The sequence below is a fragment of the Hemiscyllium ocellatum genome, chromosome 19, assembly GCF_020745735.1.
Source record: "Hemiscyllium ocellatum isolate sHemOce1 chromosome 19, sHemOce1.pat.X.cur, whole genome shotgun sequence".
Lineage (NCBI taxonomy): Eukaryota > Metazoa > Chordata > Chondrichthyes > Orectolobiformes > Hemiscylliidae > Hemiscyllium > Hemiscyllium ocellatum.
The window spans coordinates 38,951,611-38,969,192 of NC_083419.1; the positions used below are offsets into that span (position 1 = coordinate 38,951,611).

The 17,582-nt window shown below is 39.8% G+C and overlaps 1 protein-coding gene across 1 annotated transcript in view; it reads right to left on the reverse strand.

Moving 5' to 3' along the window:
* lrp6 (low density lipoprotein receptor-related protein 6) overlaps positions 1 to 17,582 on the reverse strand; it is a 176,339-nt gene that overhangs the window by 16,105 nt on the left and 142,652 nt on the right. The window contains exons 14-18 of the mRNA XM_060839837.1: positions 14,083 to 14,294; positions 13,775 to 13,965; positions 7,356 to 7,565; positions 6,313 to 6,438; positions 4,910 to 5,146 (exon numbers count right to left, since the gene is read on the reverse strand). Of these exons, the coding sequence (XP_060695820.1) occupies positions 4,910 to 5,146; positions 6,313 to 6,438; positions 7,356 to 7,565; positions 13,775 to 13,965; positions 14,083 to 14,294 (976 nt within the window). The remainder of the gene's footprint in view (positions 1 to 4,909; positions 5,147 to 6,312; positions 6,439 to 7,355; positions 7,566 to 13,774; positions 13,966 to 14,082; positions 14,295 to 17,582) is intronic.

Genomic DNA, 17,582 nt, shown 5'->3' on the forward strand with positions numbered 1-17,582 from the left:
TCACCGCTCTGTCCTCATCAATCCTCTTCGTTACTTCTTCAAAAGACTCAATCAAGTTTGTGAGACATGATTTCCTACACACGAAGCCATGCTGACTATCCCTCATCAGTCCTTGCCTTTCCAAATAAAATGTAAATCCTGTCCCTCCGGATTCTTTCCAACAACGTACCCACCTTCGATATCAGGCTCACTGGTCTATAGTTCTCTGGCTTTCCCTTACCACCATTCTTAAATAGTGACACCATGCTAGCCAAATTCCAGTCTTCCGGCACCTCACCTACGACTACCAATGATACAAATATCTCAGCAAGGGGCCCAGCAATCACTTCTCTAGCTTCCCACAGAGTACTAGGGTATATCCGATCAGGTCCTGGGAATTTATTCACTTGATGCATTCTAAGGCATCCAGCACCTCCTCCTCTGTAATATGGACATTTTTCAAGAAGTCACTATTTATTTACCCAGTTCTGTGTCTTTCATCAACTTCTCCACAGTAAACACAAAGGCAAAATACTTGTTTATTATCTCCCCGATCTCCTGCAATTCCGGAGGAAGCTCTATGAATATCTCCACCCTCAATGCGGGCCGAGTCCAGAATTTTGGCACAAAAGGCATGGCTGGAGTTATTCCAATTATTTTCTGCCATCTGTCCCATTGGCCAGCTGATTTCAGCCTCCACTTGAGAATTTCACCATCACAAATGCCAGTCTTAGGCCACTTCGATTCATTCCACATGCTATCATCAAGAAGCACTGACAGTGCTATCAAACAGCACTTTCTCACTACTCACTGATGCTCAGTGTGGGTTCTGCCAGGACCACTTAATCACAATTTGTAATCTTAATTTAAACATGGATATGACCTGAATTGGTGAGCTAAGTTGAGAGCAACTGCATTTAATATCAAGGAGCCCAAATAAAGTTCAGGTCAATTGGCATCAGGACAAAGATTCTAATGACTTTTTGGGGATTCCAAGAAGTCACATTACAATGTTAACTCTGTTTCTCTCTCCACACATTTTGCCAAAGCTGCTGAGTTCCTGAGTAAACTATTTTTACTTTAGATGTTGTAATGTCTGATCTAGAACTGTGACTTATTATGCCATTTCAGAGATCTGTTAAGATTTAGTCATTGCAGTGGGTCTGAAATCACAAGCAGACCAGACCAGATAAGGAATGACAGATTTCCTTCCCACAAAGGCCAGTTGGGTTTTTAACCACAATGACTTCATGGTCATTATTAGACTGGAATTTATCGGAATCAAATTTCGCCACCTGCCATGTTGGGATTCAGATCCTGCGTTCTAAGAACTACAGCCTGCGGCTCTGGATTACATGTTCAATAACATTACCATCACCTCCTTTAATGACGATTCATTGATGATTGTCGTGTTCAATACCATTCATGACTCCTCTGATATTGAAGGAGTCTGTACCCATACACAGCAGGACTTAGACAACATTTAGCTTGGCCACACAAATGGCAGAAAACAACTCCAACAAAAACCCATGTAACCACTGCCTCTGGACATTCAATGACATTACCATCACTGAATTCTCCACTATCAACATCCTGGGAGTCATCATTGACCACAAACTGAACTGGACTAACCATATAAATACAGTGCTTCCAAGGGCAAGTCAGAGGATAGAAATTTTACAGCAAGTGATTCCTCTTTTGGCTTCTTAAAAGTTTTCCATAAACAGAAAAGCTGAAATCAGAAGTGTGAACTCGACATTTGTACAAATGAGAGTGCAGTGCTAAGAAGACACAACATTATCCGGACAAATAAACTCGCATGATAGTTTAAGGGTTTAAATAGGATGCAATTCACATCCGCACCCTTGGGTGCATATTGGCAGCACCCACATCATCTGCAAAATACAGTGTAGCAAATTACCAAGGTTCTTCTGATAGTACCTTAAAAACCAGTGACTTTTAATTGACTGGAAGGATATGGCAAGAGGTACGTAGCAACACTGTCATCCATAAGTTGCCCACTATCCTGAATTAGTTCATAAACATCAAGGTTAGATCACATGGAATAGGAGAACTGGCTAGTTGGATACAGAACTGGAAGGTAGAAGACAGAGGGTGATGATGGAGGGTTGCTTTTCAAACTGGAAGCTTGTGACCAGTTGAGTGCCACAAGGATTGGTGCTGGGTACACTGCTTTTCGTCATTCATTTAAATGATTTGGAGGAGGACATAAGAGGTATAGTTAGTAAGTTTGCAGATGATATCAAAATTGGAGGTGTAGTGGACACCAAAGAAGGTTACCTCAGAGTACAACAGGATCTTGACCAGATGGATGAGGTGCTACGTTTGGAAAGACAAATCAGAGCAGGACTTATACACTTAAATGGTAGGGTCCTTGGAAGTGTTGCTGAACAAAGAATCCTTGGAGTGCAGACTCATAGTTCCTTGAAAGTGGAATTGTTGTTGGATAGGATAGTGATGTGATATAGGGAGAGGGTGAATAGACTGGGGCTATTTTCCTTGCAGCACCAGAGGGGGGGGTGACCTTATAGAAAGGCATGGATAGGCTAAATGGACAAAGGTTTTTTCCCCAGGACGGGGGAGGCCAAAACTAGAGGGCATAGATTTAGGGTGAGACAGGAAAGATTTAGAAGGGAGCCAAGGGGCAACTTTTTCACACGGAGGGTGATGTGTATACGGAATGAGCTGCCAGAGGAAGTGGTGGAGGCTGGTACAATTACAACATTTAAAAGGCATCTAGATGGGTAGATTACTAGGAAGATTTAGAGGGATATGGGTCAAATAGCGGCAAATGGGACTAGATTTAAGATATCTAGTCGGTATGGAGAAGTTGGACTGAGGGTTTTGTTTCTGTGCTGTACATCTTCATGACTCTTTTCTAACACTGGATCAAGATCCCGCAATTCTCTAATTAACAGCTCTGTGGGAGTACACTGACCAGACTTTTCAGAGTGGTTCCATGTGACAGCTCTCCCCTGTCCCCACTTCCTAACAGTAATTAAAGCGAGGTCGATAAATTCTAGCTCAAACCCATGAATGAGTAGTAATTTAAATTCTAGTAAGCGCATCTGCATCTTGCCACATGGTGGCGCAAGTTCCCAGTAAATAAATGTGCTTCCCTCGGGCGAGTTCTACCACCAACCCCTCTGATTACCACAAAACAATTTTTAAACATAGAAAGGAAATGTACCACTCGAATCCTCAAAACAAAACTGCAACCTTGGTGATTTGCTCACTGAATTTCTTTCACTGCACTTTTTCTTCGCAATCATGGCAACTGAAAGCATATACTTATACTTCATCTCTCTGCAGCATAATATCCATTCTGTCTTCAGGTTTCCTTAGGTTAAAGACTTAAACTTCCAAATGACAGAGTTATATAGAACTTTGTTGGTTATGAAAATGATCCCTAAATATCACAAAGATTCCAAGTTGATGTTTTATTCTAGAAAGCCATCGGGAAAAGAATAGAACTGGAATCAATTTTTATACAGTTTTATGCTTATTTAGAGTTACACATTTACAAGCACGCATCTCCTAACCAGCGACGACGGTTTTAAGCCTGTATCTATTTATGTGGGATTCAAGTGAATGTCCTAGTTAATCCCTACCACATGGACACAATTAACCATAATGGGTACACATTCAGTACAGTAACAGTCAGTCTCTGGTCTGTGCTGATTCTAGACAGGATAACAGTCTTGAGGAGCGCACTTGTGGCATTGTTATAGCGTCCCTACCACCTAGGTCAGGAGGCCTGTGTTCAGGTCCACCTACTCCAGAGGATGTGTAACAGGCTAATTTAGAAACATTCAAAATGATTTTTGAGAGTTAGAACACAGAACATCACAGCACAGTACAGGCCCTTCATCCCACGGTATTTGTGAAATTCAGAGAAACTGTGGTTTTGCAATGTAGTTGTTATCACATTTGCCTTATATCCAATAGATCTTGAGTTCAAAACAGAGAGAAACATTGTGAACACTTTGTGTGAGAGTGACAGTCATCCATTGGTGAGCATAATTGCTTTCCAGTGGTTGAGCCAGGTTTGATTTTCCCCAAGGCTCCAGAGGTCTGAAACCTGCAGAGGGGTCACTGGACCTGAAACATTAGTTCCGATTTATTTCCACAGAAGCTGCCAGACCTGCTGAGCTTTTCCAGCAATTTCAGTTTTTGTTTCCGATTTCCAGTATCTGCAGTTCTTTTGGTTTTGTCGTGGTCTGAAACCATCTAGTCTTGGGCAAAGCAGACTCGGGCTCAGTTAATATTGGGATTGGAGCTAATGGGGAATACCAGGTGCAGTGTGCTTTAGGGTTGTTGTAATGTTAATATCCCTGGCCCACCAGGTCCTGGTTAAAGACCCAGGGGTGTGTCATTGCACACACAAACTGACTGATTCAGGGAGATGGTGGTGTAGTCATAATTTAACTAGACAAGTAAGCGAGGAGCACAGGCTAATGCTCTGGGGATGGGAGTCTGAATTCCATCGTGATAAATGGTGAAATTTGAATTTAACAGAAAAAAAATCAATTAAGATGTTATTCCAATGGTGATTATTTAATCTCTGTTTTCTATTCTCTTTCATCTTCAAGTCTCACCTGTTCCAGAAGTGTGTCATTACATTTCTAGTTAATTGAATGTGACAACCACTCATCCACAGTAAGGAAGGGAAGGGAATCTGCAAGGATTTCCTTTTTCAAATTGTTAACCCATGGCCCCTGCTCAAAATTGTGTTTTCTTTCCCCTTCGGTGATCAGGACTAGCTTATCTGTAAAGCTCCTCAAGGTCTAACTGCCTATGGACTATTAGCACTCTATTCTTCCTTGGGTTATACACCCGCAAATGGTGTTACTGTAGCAAGTAAACAAAAAATAAAAGTTTTATTCTATGAATAAAAATGACCAAATACCTTCACATTTCTGTTCGTCAGATTGGTCTTGGCAATTAGTCTCTCCATTACATCTGAAGACAGCATCTATACACTGTCCACTGGCACACTGGAACTGACTGTCTGAACATACTGGACAGTTTTGCTCATCGCTCTGATCATCACACTCAGGATACCCATCACAGCGCCAAGCCAAAGGAATGCAATCAATCTCACCAGTAGCACAAGTGAAGTGATCTGGTGCACACGTTGGGGGCTCTGAAAACAGATAAAATTGATGGCAAGTTTACAGGTTTGAGTGGGGAAAAAAAACAAGCAACTTCAGCAAAATTCAGCTTTTTTGTTTTAATTGTTAAATGGACCGAGGCCACAATAACTGTCACCACACATTGCCATAGTTAATTTATTGATATCCACAATGATAACAGGTTTAGATTTTTAAATTTTTTTTTATTCATTTGTGGGACTTGGGCATCTCTGGCTGGCCAGTATTGAAGTCCATCCCTATTTGCCCTTGAGAAGGTGCTGGTGAGCTGCCTTCTTGAATTGCTGCAGCCCACTTGGTGTGGGTTGACCCACAATGCCAGTAGGGAGGGAATTCCAAGATTTTGATCCAATGACTGTGAAGGAACGGCAGTATATTTCCAAGTCAGGGTGGAACTTGCAGGTGGTGGCGTTCCAAAGTACCTGCTGCCCTTGTCCTTCTAGATGGAAGTGGCCGTGGCTTTGGAAGGTGCTGTCTAGGGATCTTTGGTGAACTTCTGTAGTGCATCTTGTAGATAGTAGACACTGCTGCTACTGAGCACCATTGCTGGAGGGATTAAATGTTTGTAAATGTGATGCCAATTAAGCGGGTTGCTTTGTCCTGGATGGTGTCAAGTTTCTTGAGTGTTGTTGGAGTTGCACTCATCCAGGCAAGTGGGGAGTATTCCATCACACTCCTGATTTGTGCCTTGTAGATGGTGGATAGACTTTGGGGTGTCTTGAGGTTGCTTGCTGCAGTATCCCTCGTCTCTGACCTGCTCTTGTAGTCACTGTGCTTATGTAGTGAGTCCAGTTGAGTTTCTGGTCAATGGTTACCCCAAGGATGTTGACAGTGGGGGATTCAGTGATAGTAATACTGTTGAATGTCAAGGACTGGTGGTTCAAGTGACTTTTATTGATGATGGTCATTGTCTGGCATTTGTGTGGCACGAACGTTACTTGCCACTTGTTGGCCCAAGCCTATATATTGTCCAGATCCTCCAAGAAATTTTGAAGTATTTTCAAAGAAATGCATTTCAACTTGATAGATAGAACTCGAAAACAAAATATGTAATCTCTTGATTTTCAAATATTTTGTAGTTTAGACTTAGTCATTCAAGGGCTGCACACATTGATAAAAGGATAACACTTGGATTGAGAATGAACAGTTTTGCTCTTACCTCCACAGGACAGTTCATCTTGAAGCAATACAAGGTGAACAGGACAGGAACAACGGGTAGTACCATCTCCCTTTACAATACATATATGGGAGCAGCCACCATTATCTTGGGCACAAGGATGTTCAGCTGTAAAAATCACAGGAACAGTCATTTCAGTGCAGCAAAAACTGAATGAACCAGTCACAAATTTAGCAAAGAAAGTGCTGATAATCTCAACCATTAGTTCAGAATTCAAATGCATTTACAATTTTTAAGAACCCCCTCCGCAGCTTTGATAAGTTGTTGTGTGGCTGAACAAGGCTGGAGATGTGGATCACATATTTAAACAGTTAACAAGAACTTTTCCTGCATCATCCACATTGGTCATGAACAAATGATTTTCTTTTTTAAAAAAAAACTGTGGTAACATGTTATCGCTAGTTACATGTTCATGCTTGGTATGTTTTTCTAATCACAGTTTTTATCAAACCAGTACATGCACGGGCATTATACAGATAAAAAAAAGTACAAAGTAAAGGAATAGCATACAAAACACCCTGAAGGCGTCTGCAATAACAATGACAAATGAAAATTATGTTTCATTATAAAAAAATCCTGTGCTTTCAAGTGGATACAGAAAGGGACTGGTTTGATAGAGTTGATTTTATCTTTAAACCTATCCCACCTATTACGTTATTTAATAATCACACGTGGGGCTGATGGGAAGGTTTTACTCCACTTTGACCCTCTTTCATTATGTAAAGAAGTTGTCATACCCATAGCTTTCACTTAACTCAGCAAAATGGATGCACAATGATAGTCATAGAGACAGATTAAACAGTACAAGTCTATGGAGTAATTACTGCTGCATGTCTGTGGAGTAATTATCTAATCAGGTACGAGGAATTAAAATATTATTTAGTTTTGAACTGCTGTAGTTTACACAACCATAACAAAATGCAGTCAGTACTTTTATTTTGAATTTCTTCCCTTTCAAGATTTCTCAGACTTTTCTGTTTTTTTCACACATATTAACATATCTGGTTTCTATATTACCAACATACCAAATTCCTCTAGATCCAGTTCTTTCACGGCATGAATGTCACTCAGTTGTGCTATACGAGCTTGAATCTTAGTACGACTGTTACCATTTGTCTTCTCAATTCTCTCAAGCATCTGCTGTTGCCTGTCAATCCAGTACAAGTGGTTACCAAATATAGTCAGACCTACAGGTTGAAGTATGTTGGCATCTTCCAAAACAATTCGATTTGCACCTAAAAGCAAATTTAAAAGATTTTATAAATGTGATTCAATGCTTTGTATGGTATGAAATTATTAATAGCAGTGATGTTCAACAACAGCTGGCTCATATGTCTAACTGGGAAATTAAATTCTGACTAACTACATTAAAAAATCCCAAGAAGTGGTCGAGGTGGGTATGATAGGAAAGGTTTAGAGGGGTTCAGGCTAAATGCAGACAAATGGGACAAGCCCAGTTTAGAAAACATGGTCAACATGGACAAATTGGGCTGACGGGTCTGTTTCCACACTGTCTGACCCAATCTCAATTGCACAATGTACCTCCATGTATGTTTACTTTTTCATAAATGCGTTGGTAATATAAGAGACAAAAAGCAAAGTATGATTTTCTTTTTATTCTGATTAAGCTTCTGGTCATCTAAACCCCTTATGTAAGTTTGTAACCAATTTTGTGTAATAACACACACATGTCACACCTTGAAACATTTAACTGAACCAAGGATGCAGTTAAATGCAGATTGCTGTTTGTTGCCTCCTTGGTTACTGACAATGGTAGAGATTTATTAATTAATATACATGAAGTATATTTCCCCATACTGTGAGAGTTGTTTTCCATTTGGACTACTGCAAATGGCAAAGATGGGATCACCATAACCATTGAACAATGCTACACTATACTATACATTTCCAAAATCTTGCTCACCACACATTTCAAAATAAATTCTATGGACCACTAGTTGCCAATATATCAAAATCCCAAGGGTTTCCAACAACATTCAAATAAATCACATTGGGTTCAAAATGTTAACACGTCCTCTATGTACAGGTGCTGCGTGACCTACTGACTTCCTCTAGAAATGTCAGTATGTACTTTTCCTGTTTTGATTTATATATTCAATAGACAATAGGTACAGGAATAGGCCATTTGGCCCTTTGACCGAGCACCACCATTCATTACAATCATGGCTGATCATCCACAATCAATATCCTGTTCCTGCCTTATTCCCATAACCCTTGACTCCACTATCGTTAAGAACTCTATGCATCATTTTCTTGAAAGTATCCAGAGACTTGGCCTCCACTGCCTTCTGGGGCAGAGCATTCCATATATCCACCATTCTCTGGGTGAAGAACTTTCTCCTCAACTCTGTTCTAAATGGCCTACCCCCTATTTTAAACTGTGTCCTCTGGTTCTGGTCTCACCTATCAACGGAAACATGCTTTCTGCCTCCAGAGTGTCCAATCCTTTAATAATCTTATACGTCTCAATCAGATCCCCTCTCATCCTTCTAAACTCAACTGTACATAAGTCCAGTCGCTCCAACCTTTCAACACGATAGTCCCACCATTCCAGGAATTGATCTCGTGAACCTACATTGCACTCCCTCAATAGCCAGAATGTCCTTCCTCAAATTTGGAGTCCAAAACATAATACTCCAGGTGAGGTCTCACCAGGGCCCTGTACAGCTGCAGAAGAACCTCTTTGCTGTTATACTCAATTCCTTTTGTTATGGAGGCCAGCATGCCATTAGCTTTTTTCACTGCCTACTGTCCCCTCATGCTTGCTTTCATTGACTGATATACAAGGACACCTAGATCTTGTTGTATTTCCCCTTTATCTAACTTGACTCCATTTAGATAGTAATCTGCCTTCCTGTTCTTGCCACCAAAGTGGATAACCCCATATTTATCCACATTAAACTGCATCTGTCATGCTTCCCTCCGCTCACCAAGCCTGCCCAAGTCACCCTGTATTCTCATAACATCCTCCTCACTTTTCACCCTGCCACCCAGCTTTGTCTCATCAGCAAATCTGCTAATATTACTTTTAATACCTTCATCTATACTATTAATGTATATTGTAAACAGCTGCAGTCTCAGCACCGAACCTTGTGGTACCCCACTGCCATCCACAAGGGACCCGTTTATCACTACCCTTTGAAAATCGGCTGAATGACAGGAAGCATTCAGTATTTTGCCCCCAATACCAGGTGCCCTAACTTTGCTCACCAATTTCCTATGTGGGAAGAGAAAGCAGAAAAGCTGGGGTTATTTTCCTCAGAGCAGAGAAGGCCAAGAGGGGATCTAATTGAGATGTACAAAGTTCTGAGGAGGACAAACAAGTCCGATAAGGAAAATCTTCTCCCTTTAGTAGAGGGATAAATAAGTAGGGACACAGTTTTAAGACAGGGAGCAGGAGATTTAGAGAGGATTGAGGACTTTTTTTTCTACCAGAGGATGCTGGGTATCTGGAACTTACTGCCTGAAAGTTCCTAGCTCAATCACATGAGCCCACGCAACATCCCAGTGAATCTCTTTCATACTCTGCAGTGCAATCACATCCTTCTTAAAAGCATGAGCTGCATACACTAAATTTTTTGCACATTTCTTATTTCTATGCAAACTGTTTCCACACATAGGTCTCCTGAATGTAGGTTATTCTTCTCTCTTGTGTTAATATCTTCATTACCTAATGAGAGCAACTCCTCTGCGCTGTTCCTAATTTTCTGTACTTTTCAAGGTTCAGATTCCCAATCCTTATCAACCTTCAGACTCAGTAATGCCTACTGGATCATACTTATTCATTTCTACTGCGCTCTCAGTTCATCGGTTTCACTTTCAATGGTGCGTGCATTGAGGCACAGAACCATTGGTCCTATTCTTTTCACTTTTTTTCTGAAACTCTAGTCTTATTATTGTTCAACTCTTAGATTTGTATTCTATATCCCTTCCTGCCATTGCATGGTTAACATTTCCCATATTAATACTGTACTAATTCAAACTCTAATTTACCATGTCTTTCCAAATTGATCCTCTAACCCCACTCTACTTTTGTGATTATACAGTTGGCAAGACAATATTACATGGTTGTGTTTGTGAGATTCCTGCTGTTCCTGAATATTTGTGAGGAATGTTCAATTGTTCAATACCCTAGCAGGGTGCTAGAAGCAGCAACCCAGAAGACAATTAAAAAGGTATTTTGATGAGCACTGCTATGGTCCAAGTGGCAGAAAACAGGATGAAAATAGATGGATGTTTGGTGACTGAAATGGACATGATGGACTGAAGATCGATCAGACAAAACGAAAGACAAGAAATCACTTGGGGGAGTGGGGCACAGGCCCCTGAACAGTAAGAGTAACCATATAGTAGGGTGGAGCATAAAGGAAGAAATAACGAGAACCTCTCAGACAGGCATAGTAATCATGGGAGATTTTAACCTACACATAAACTGGAGAAATTAGATGGGCAAAAGTAGCCTAAATGAGGAGTTCATAGAATATTTTCAGAGCAATTTCTTATAACACATTCTGAAGCTGACCAGAGAACAGGCAATACTAAACTTTGTACTGTGTAATGAAGTAGAACTAATCTCCTCAAGATGAAGCTGCCCCTGCATAGCAGAGACATAATCAATGACTTTTACATTTATTTTGAGGAAGAGAGTAGATTCAGTATTTTTGTTAACATTTGAACAACAGAAATTGTGAGGTTTGAATGCAGAGCTGGCTAAAGCAAATTGGTCAATTAGCTAAAAGGATAGATTAGTAGTGAAGCAATGGCAGACATTTAAAGGAGATATTTCAAAATACACAGGATAGGTACATTCCAATGAATAAGTAAAATTCCAATGGACAGACCCATCATCTACAGTTAACTTGAAATGCTGTGTAATATTAAATTTAAAGAAAAAGCATATAATTGTGCAAAGACAGGTGAAAAATCAGAAGATTGGACAGAATGTCTAAACACAAGGAAAGAATGACCAAAAACTAATAAAGATGGAAAGTTAAAGTATGAGAAAAAAGCTCACCAAAAATATAAGAACAGATAGTTAGCATTTCTATAAATAATTAATAAAAAGGTGCAAATGGGAAATAATAACAAAAATCAAGGATCAGCAGATGAATTGAACAGATATTTGTATATCAGAGACAAAAAACAGAAATTGCTGGAAAAGCTCAGCAGGTCTGGCAGCATCTGTGAAGAGAAATCAGAGTTAACGTTTTGGGTCTGGTGACCCTATCTTAGGTGTTCTGAGGAAGTGCCTCTGATTTCTCTTCACACATGCTGCGAGAGTTGCTGAGCTTTTCCAACAATTTCTGTTTTGGTTTCGGATTTGCATCATCTGTAGTTCTTTTGGTTTTAGATATTATGCATCAGCCTGCAATACAGGAGAATGCAATAAACATTCCAGAAGTAGCAATAAATCAGGAAAATGGAAGGAAGGGAGGGTGGAACTCAGGTAAATCACAATCACCAGAGAAGGGCACAGAATAAACGGTCAGATCTGTGGACTGGTGAGAGCCCAGGTCTTGATAGACTTCAAACTAGAGTCTTAAAATCAGTGGCTAATGAGATTTTGATGCATTAACTTTTTTTTTACAAATTTCCCTTAATTTGGGGATGATGCCAAAATACTGGAAGATAGAGAATGTAACTTCTTTATTTAAAAGGATGCCAGAACACAGGAAATTTCACATCAGTTAGCTTAACAGCTATCAAAGAGAAAATGTTAAACATTAGTATTAAAATAAGTTACAGCAGGGCACTTAGATAACTTCAACATCATCAGACAGAATTAGCATGGTTTTGTTAAAGAAAAATCATGCTTGACTAGTATGTTTGAGCTCTATGCTGAGATAACACATGCAGTGGATAAAAAGGAACCAGTAAATGTACTGTATGTAGATTTGGAGTAGCCATGTTGGCATGGTCAAAAGATTAGCTGGCTAACAGGAAGCAGAAAGAAGGCACAAGTCCTTTTTAGTGTGATAAAATGTCATAAGTAGCTCTCCACAGGAATCAGTGCTGGGATCTCAACTGTTTACAGTTGAGATAAATGACTTGGCTGAAGGAATGGAAGGTATGGTTGCCAAATTTGATAACGGCACAAGGACAGGTAGGGAAGTAAGTTGTGAAGAAGACACTGGAGGCTATGAATATATAAAAATTGTTAAGTCAGTGGGTAGAGGTGGGTAAATGGAGTGTAATGTAGGAAAGTGTGAAGTTGTCCATTTTGACAGGAAGAATAAAAAAACGAAATGGTGCAAAATTGCAGACGTCTTTATGCAGAAGGATCTGGGCATGGTTACTATGCAGGTAGAACAATTCATTAGGAAAGCCAACAGAATTTTGTCATTTATTGCAAGGGGAATTGAATACAAAAGTGGGGAGGTCATGCTTCAGTCATACAGGACAATGGTGAGACAACATCCAAAATACTGTTCACAGTACTGGTCGCATTATTTAAGGAATATTTGAAAATATTGCAGAGAAGGTTCATCAGACTAACACCTGGAATTAGTCAGGTCTTGAAGGTTGTCTTACGATAAAAGCATGGGCAGACTAAATTTGTACCTTTGGAATTATGATGATTAGGAAGCTACTTGTTTGAAACATACAAGACCCTGTGCTGTCCTGATAGGATGTTTCTTTTTAGGACAGAAACTAAAATAATGGTTGTCTATTTAAACAGAGAAGAGTCGAAATTATTTCTCTTAGAAAAGTTGGTAGAAGCAGAGTTTTGAATGTTTTAAGACAGAGATAGATAGATTGTTGTTAAACAAGGAGGTTAAACATCATTGAGAGTAGATGGGAATGTAAATTTGAGGTTACAATCAAATCAGCCACGGTATTATTGAATGGTGATACATTCTGGAGTGGCTAAGTAGCCCAAATTCTGCTCCGATCTAGTATTTTTGTGTATTTTTCCATCATTAGATGATTAGTTTATAAAGACCAGAGATCACATGTCCTTTTCCAGTGTCTGATAAGATCATTAAACTGCTAGGGGAAAAACATTACATTACAAAACAAAATGGAAGTCACCTTTCCAATTGTCAAGTACTTCTAATCAATGAAAGTTTGAAATGGTACAATATCCTTTGTGGCACAATGCTGAAATATTTTGCCATGAAACAACAAAAAAATAATCATGTTGCAAGAAGAGTTATACAACCAGACGGCTGGGAACAGAGTCCTGCAATTAGGGAAAAGGTAACTTGCAAACATTTGGGAAGGAGGCAAGAAAAGAAAAAGTGTAAAACATATACTGATCATATGGTTCATTGTGAAATCAAACTGTTCTGTTCATTCAGAAATAAAACGATTTAATGTTAGCAAGAATAGAATTTCACAGACGTTTTTATAAAAGCATTTTTTTCTTCTCTTCCTCATCCTATTTCTTGCTTAATCTTTTCAAAAAGTTATTTCCTTCTACCTGATAAGTCACTGCTTTCTATGCGACGCAGATCAGAGTCAGCCCAGAAGAGTTTGCCAAGCTTGTTGTCGATAGCGAGTGCAACTGGTTTACTTAATCCACTGAGGAAGAGAACTTCACGCTCTGTACCATCCAATGCAGCACGCTCTATTCTTGGTGATCTATCTTGAAGATTAGTGAAATACATATACCTGTGGGTTTGAGAGTGGGGGAAAGCAATTATTTAACATAAACCTCTCACAGTTGTCCCTGACTCAAGCTTTAGTAATATCAATGGCTTTAGGTCAAACATCAAATTTTAGTTTTACCCCCTCTCTGGATTTACGATGATTGCCCTTGGCCTGTCCTGTTCTCCTCTTAAAACCACACCTATTGGTTTGCCATCCAATCGTGTTACATTTATTACATTAGTTGCCTCGCAGGTCCAAAAGATGTAACGACTGTAGATATCAATGCTGAGGTCATAAGGCTGCATGTCCAAATTTTGGTTGGGAATTGCACTGGTTACAACAGTAAAGCTCTGCAACAGAAGTAGAAAACCAAAATAATGAAACAATTTAAAAAATTTGACCATTACGATACAATCGTTTTGGTAGAAGAGCTGGATTATGTTTCGAATAATTGTCTAGACCAGTATGTTAAGGAACCAAATAAAGGACATGCTATTTTAGATCTAGTATAATGTAACGAAAAAGGGCTAATTAACAATTTTGTTGTAAATAAAATTTTAGGGATGAGTGAGCACAACATGACAGAACTTTACACAGGTTTCAAAGTGAGATAGTTGAATCTGAAGCAAGGATATTAAATTTGAATAAAGGTGAATTACAAAGGCAAAAGCACTAATTAGCTGAAGTGGATTGGGAAAATACATTAAATACTGTCCACTGACTCTGTATGGTCATCCCTTTTTGAAAAACTATTACCATTTACAGAACTATCCAATACTTTGAAGGGTAATAACTCAAAAAGATCACTCACTGTGGCTAAGTAAGGAAGTTTAGGATTGTACAAAAGTAGGAGAAAATGCCTGTAAAGTTCACAGTAAAACTGAGGATTGGGAGGCTTTTCAAATACAGTAAAGGAAAACAAGGAAAATAAGAGAAATAGAATATGAGTCTGATCTACCAAAAATGGACTAAACAGCTTTGATAGATATGTAAAAAGGAAACATTTACCTCAACTTAATGTGGGGCCATTTCAAGCAGAGTCAGGACACAGAGATAGGATACAGAGAGATGGTACAGGAGCTAAATACTAGTGGACAGTGAAGAGGGTTACCTCAGATTACAACAGGATCTGGACCGGATGTGCCAATGGGCGGAGACATGGCAGATAGAGTTTAATTCAGATAAATGCGAGGTGCCGCGACTTATATACTTAATGGTAAGGTCCTAGGGAGTGTTACTGAACAAAGAGACCTTGGAGTGCAGGTTCATAGCTCCTTGAAAGTGGAGTCACAGGTAGATAGGATAGTGAAGGCGGCGTTTGGTATGCTTTCCTTTATTGGTCAGAGTACTGAGTACAGGAGTTGGGAGGTCATGTTGCGGCAATACAGGATATTGGTTAGACCACTGTTGGAATATTGTGTGCAATTCTGGTCTCCTTCCTATCGGAAAGATGTTTTGAAACTTGAAAGGGTTCAGAAAAGATTTACAAGGATGTTGCCAGGGTTGGAGGATTTGAGCTACAGGGGGAGGTTGAACAGGCTGGGGCTGTTTTCCCGGGAGCGTCGGAGGCTGAGGGGTGACCTTATAGAGGTTTACAAAATTATGAGGGACATGGACAGGATAAATAGACAAAGTCTTTTCCCTGTGGTCGGGGAGTCCAGAACTGGAGGGCATAGGTTCAGGGTGAGAGGGGAAAAGATATAAAAGAGACCCAAGGGTCAACTTTTTCACGCAGAGGGTGGTACATGTATGGAATGAGCTGCCAGAGAATGTGATGGAGGCTGGTACAATTGCAACATTTAAGAGCCATTTGGATGGGTACATGAATAGGAAGGGTTTGGAGATATATGGGCCAGGTGCTGGCAGGTGGGACTAGATGGGGTTGGGATATCTGGTCGGCATGGACGGGTTGGACTGAAAGGTCTGTTTCCATGCTGTACATCTCCATGACTCTATAACTACTGTGCATCATTGAGGAATAAACAAAAAATCTCCCAGAACTAGTGATTCAAGTGGCTTCAGAGAACGAGGAGTGAAAGGAAATTACTATGAATAAGAAAATTGTATTGGAGAAATTAATGGGGCTGCAAGTTAATAAACTCCAAAACCCGACGTTCTTCATCCTAAAGTACTGAAGGATGTAGCGATAGAGATAGTCAATACATTAGGGATTAGCTTCCAAAACTCTATGGATTCTGGATTGATTCCTGCGGATTGGAAAATAATATCACCCCAGTATTTAAGAAGGGAGCGAGAGAGAAAACAAGGAACTACAACCATGTTAGCCTTACATTATTAGGGAGGAAAATGCTAGAATCAATAATAAAATATATACTTGAATAACAATTATCTAACTGGGCATCACAGCATGGATTTGCAAATGGGAACTTGTGTTTGATGAACTTGGAGTTGTCTTGAAGATGTCATAAACAAAAGGCTTTCGATGAAGTTCCCCACAGAAAGCTGGTTAGAAAAACTGAAATATATGGGAAAGGATGTAATATACTGGCATAGATTAATGACTGGATAACAGATAGAAAACAGAGGTTTGGAACATGTGAGTCATTCAAGTTGGTAGATTGCAGCAGTACAAGGAGGCAGCCCATCTCCACAAGGGCAACTAAGGATAGACAATAAATACTGGCCAGCCAGCGACACCCAAGTCCCACATGTGAATAAGCAGCTGAGGCTGACAGGGCACCACAGGGATCAGTACTTGGGCCCCTAACTGAGGTGAGGGCCAAATATAATGTTCCAAATTTTCAGATGATACAAATCCAAGAAGGAACATGTGTTGTCAGGAAGGTATAAAGTAGCTTCAGGAAAATTTGGACAGGCTTAGTGAATGGCCAAAAATACATCAGATGGAATATAATGTGGAAACATATGAGATTATCAACATTGGTTGGAGAAATAGATGAGCAAAGCATTTTTTTTAATGTGGCAAGGGGCTAGCAGGTTTAAGTCTACAAAGGAACCTCACTGTCTTTGTTGCCAAGTCTTTGAAGGCCAACATGCAGATGCAGAAAGCTATTAGGAACACTAATGGAATGTTAATCTTCATCAGAAAAGGATGAGAGTAAATGAATAGTGATGTTTGGTTTCAATGTGTAGGAACTTGGTCAGGATATACCAGGAAGACGCTATGCATTTTTTTGTCTCATCTCAAGGAAGATATCATTGCCTTGGAGGTTGTTCAACAATGGTGACAGGACTTGTTCCCAGGACGGTGGACCTTTCTAATGGAAAGATACTGGGCAAACTGGGTCTGTATTCTCCAGTTTCAAAGAATGAGAGTGATTGAAATGAAACTTTAAAATACTGAAAGGATTGATGGGGTAGATGCAGGTAAGAAGTTTCCCTGGTTGACAAGGCTAGCACCAGTGATGCCACCTAAATTTTCCTCCCTTCAGACTTATTTTTACTCAGTTGTGAACCATTGGAATCTCTATTAGAAGGCTGCAGCAGCTCAGTCTTGGAATATGGTTTTGTAGGGAGTTGATATATTTCTAATTTCCAGTACTGCATTGGATTATAAGAATAAGGTTGGGGATGGGTAAGATGCAGTGAAGTGTAGACCATCTATGGTCACGTTGAATGACAGGGCAGGTTGAATGGCCAACTCATGTTCCTACTTT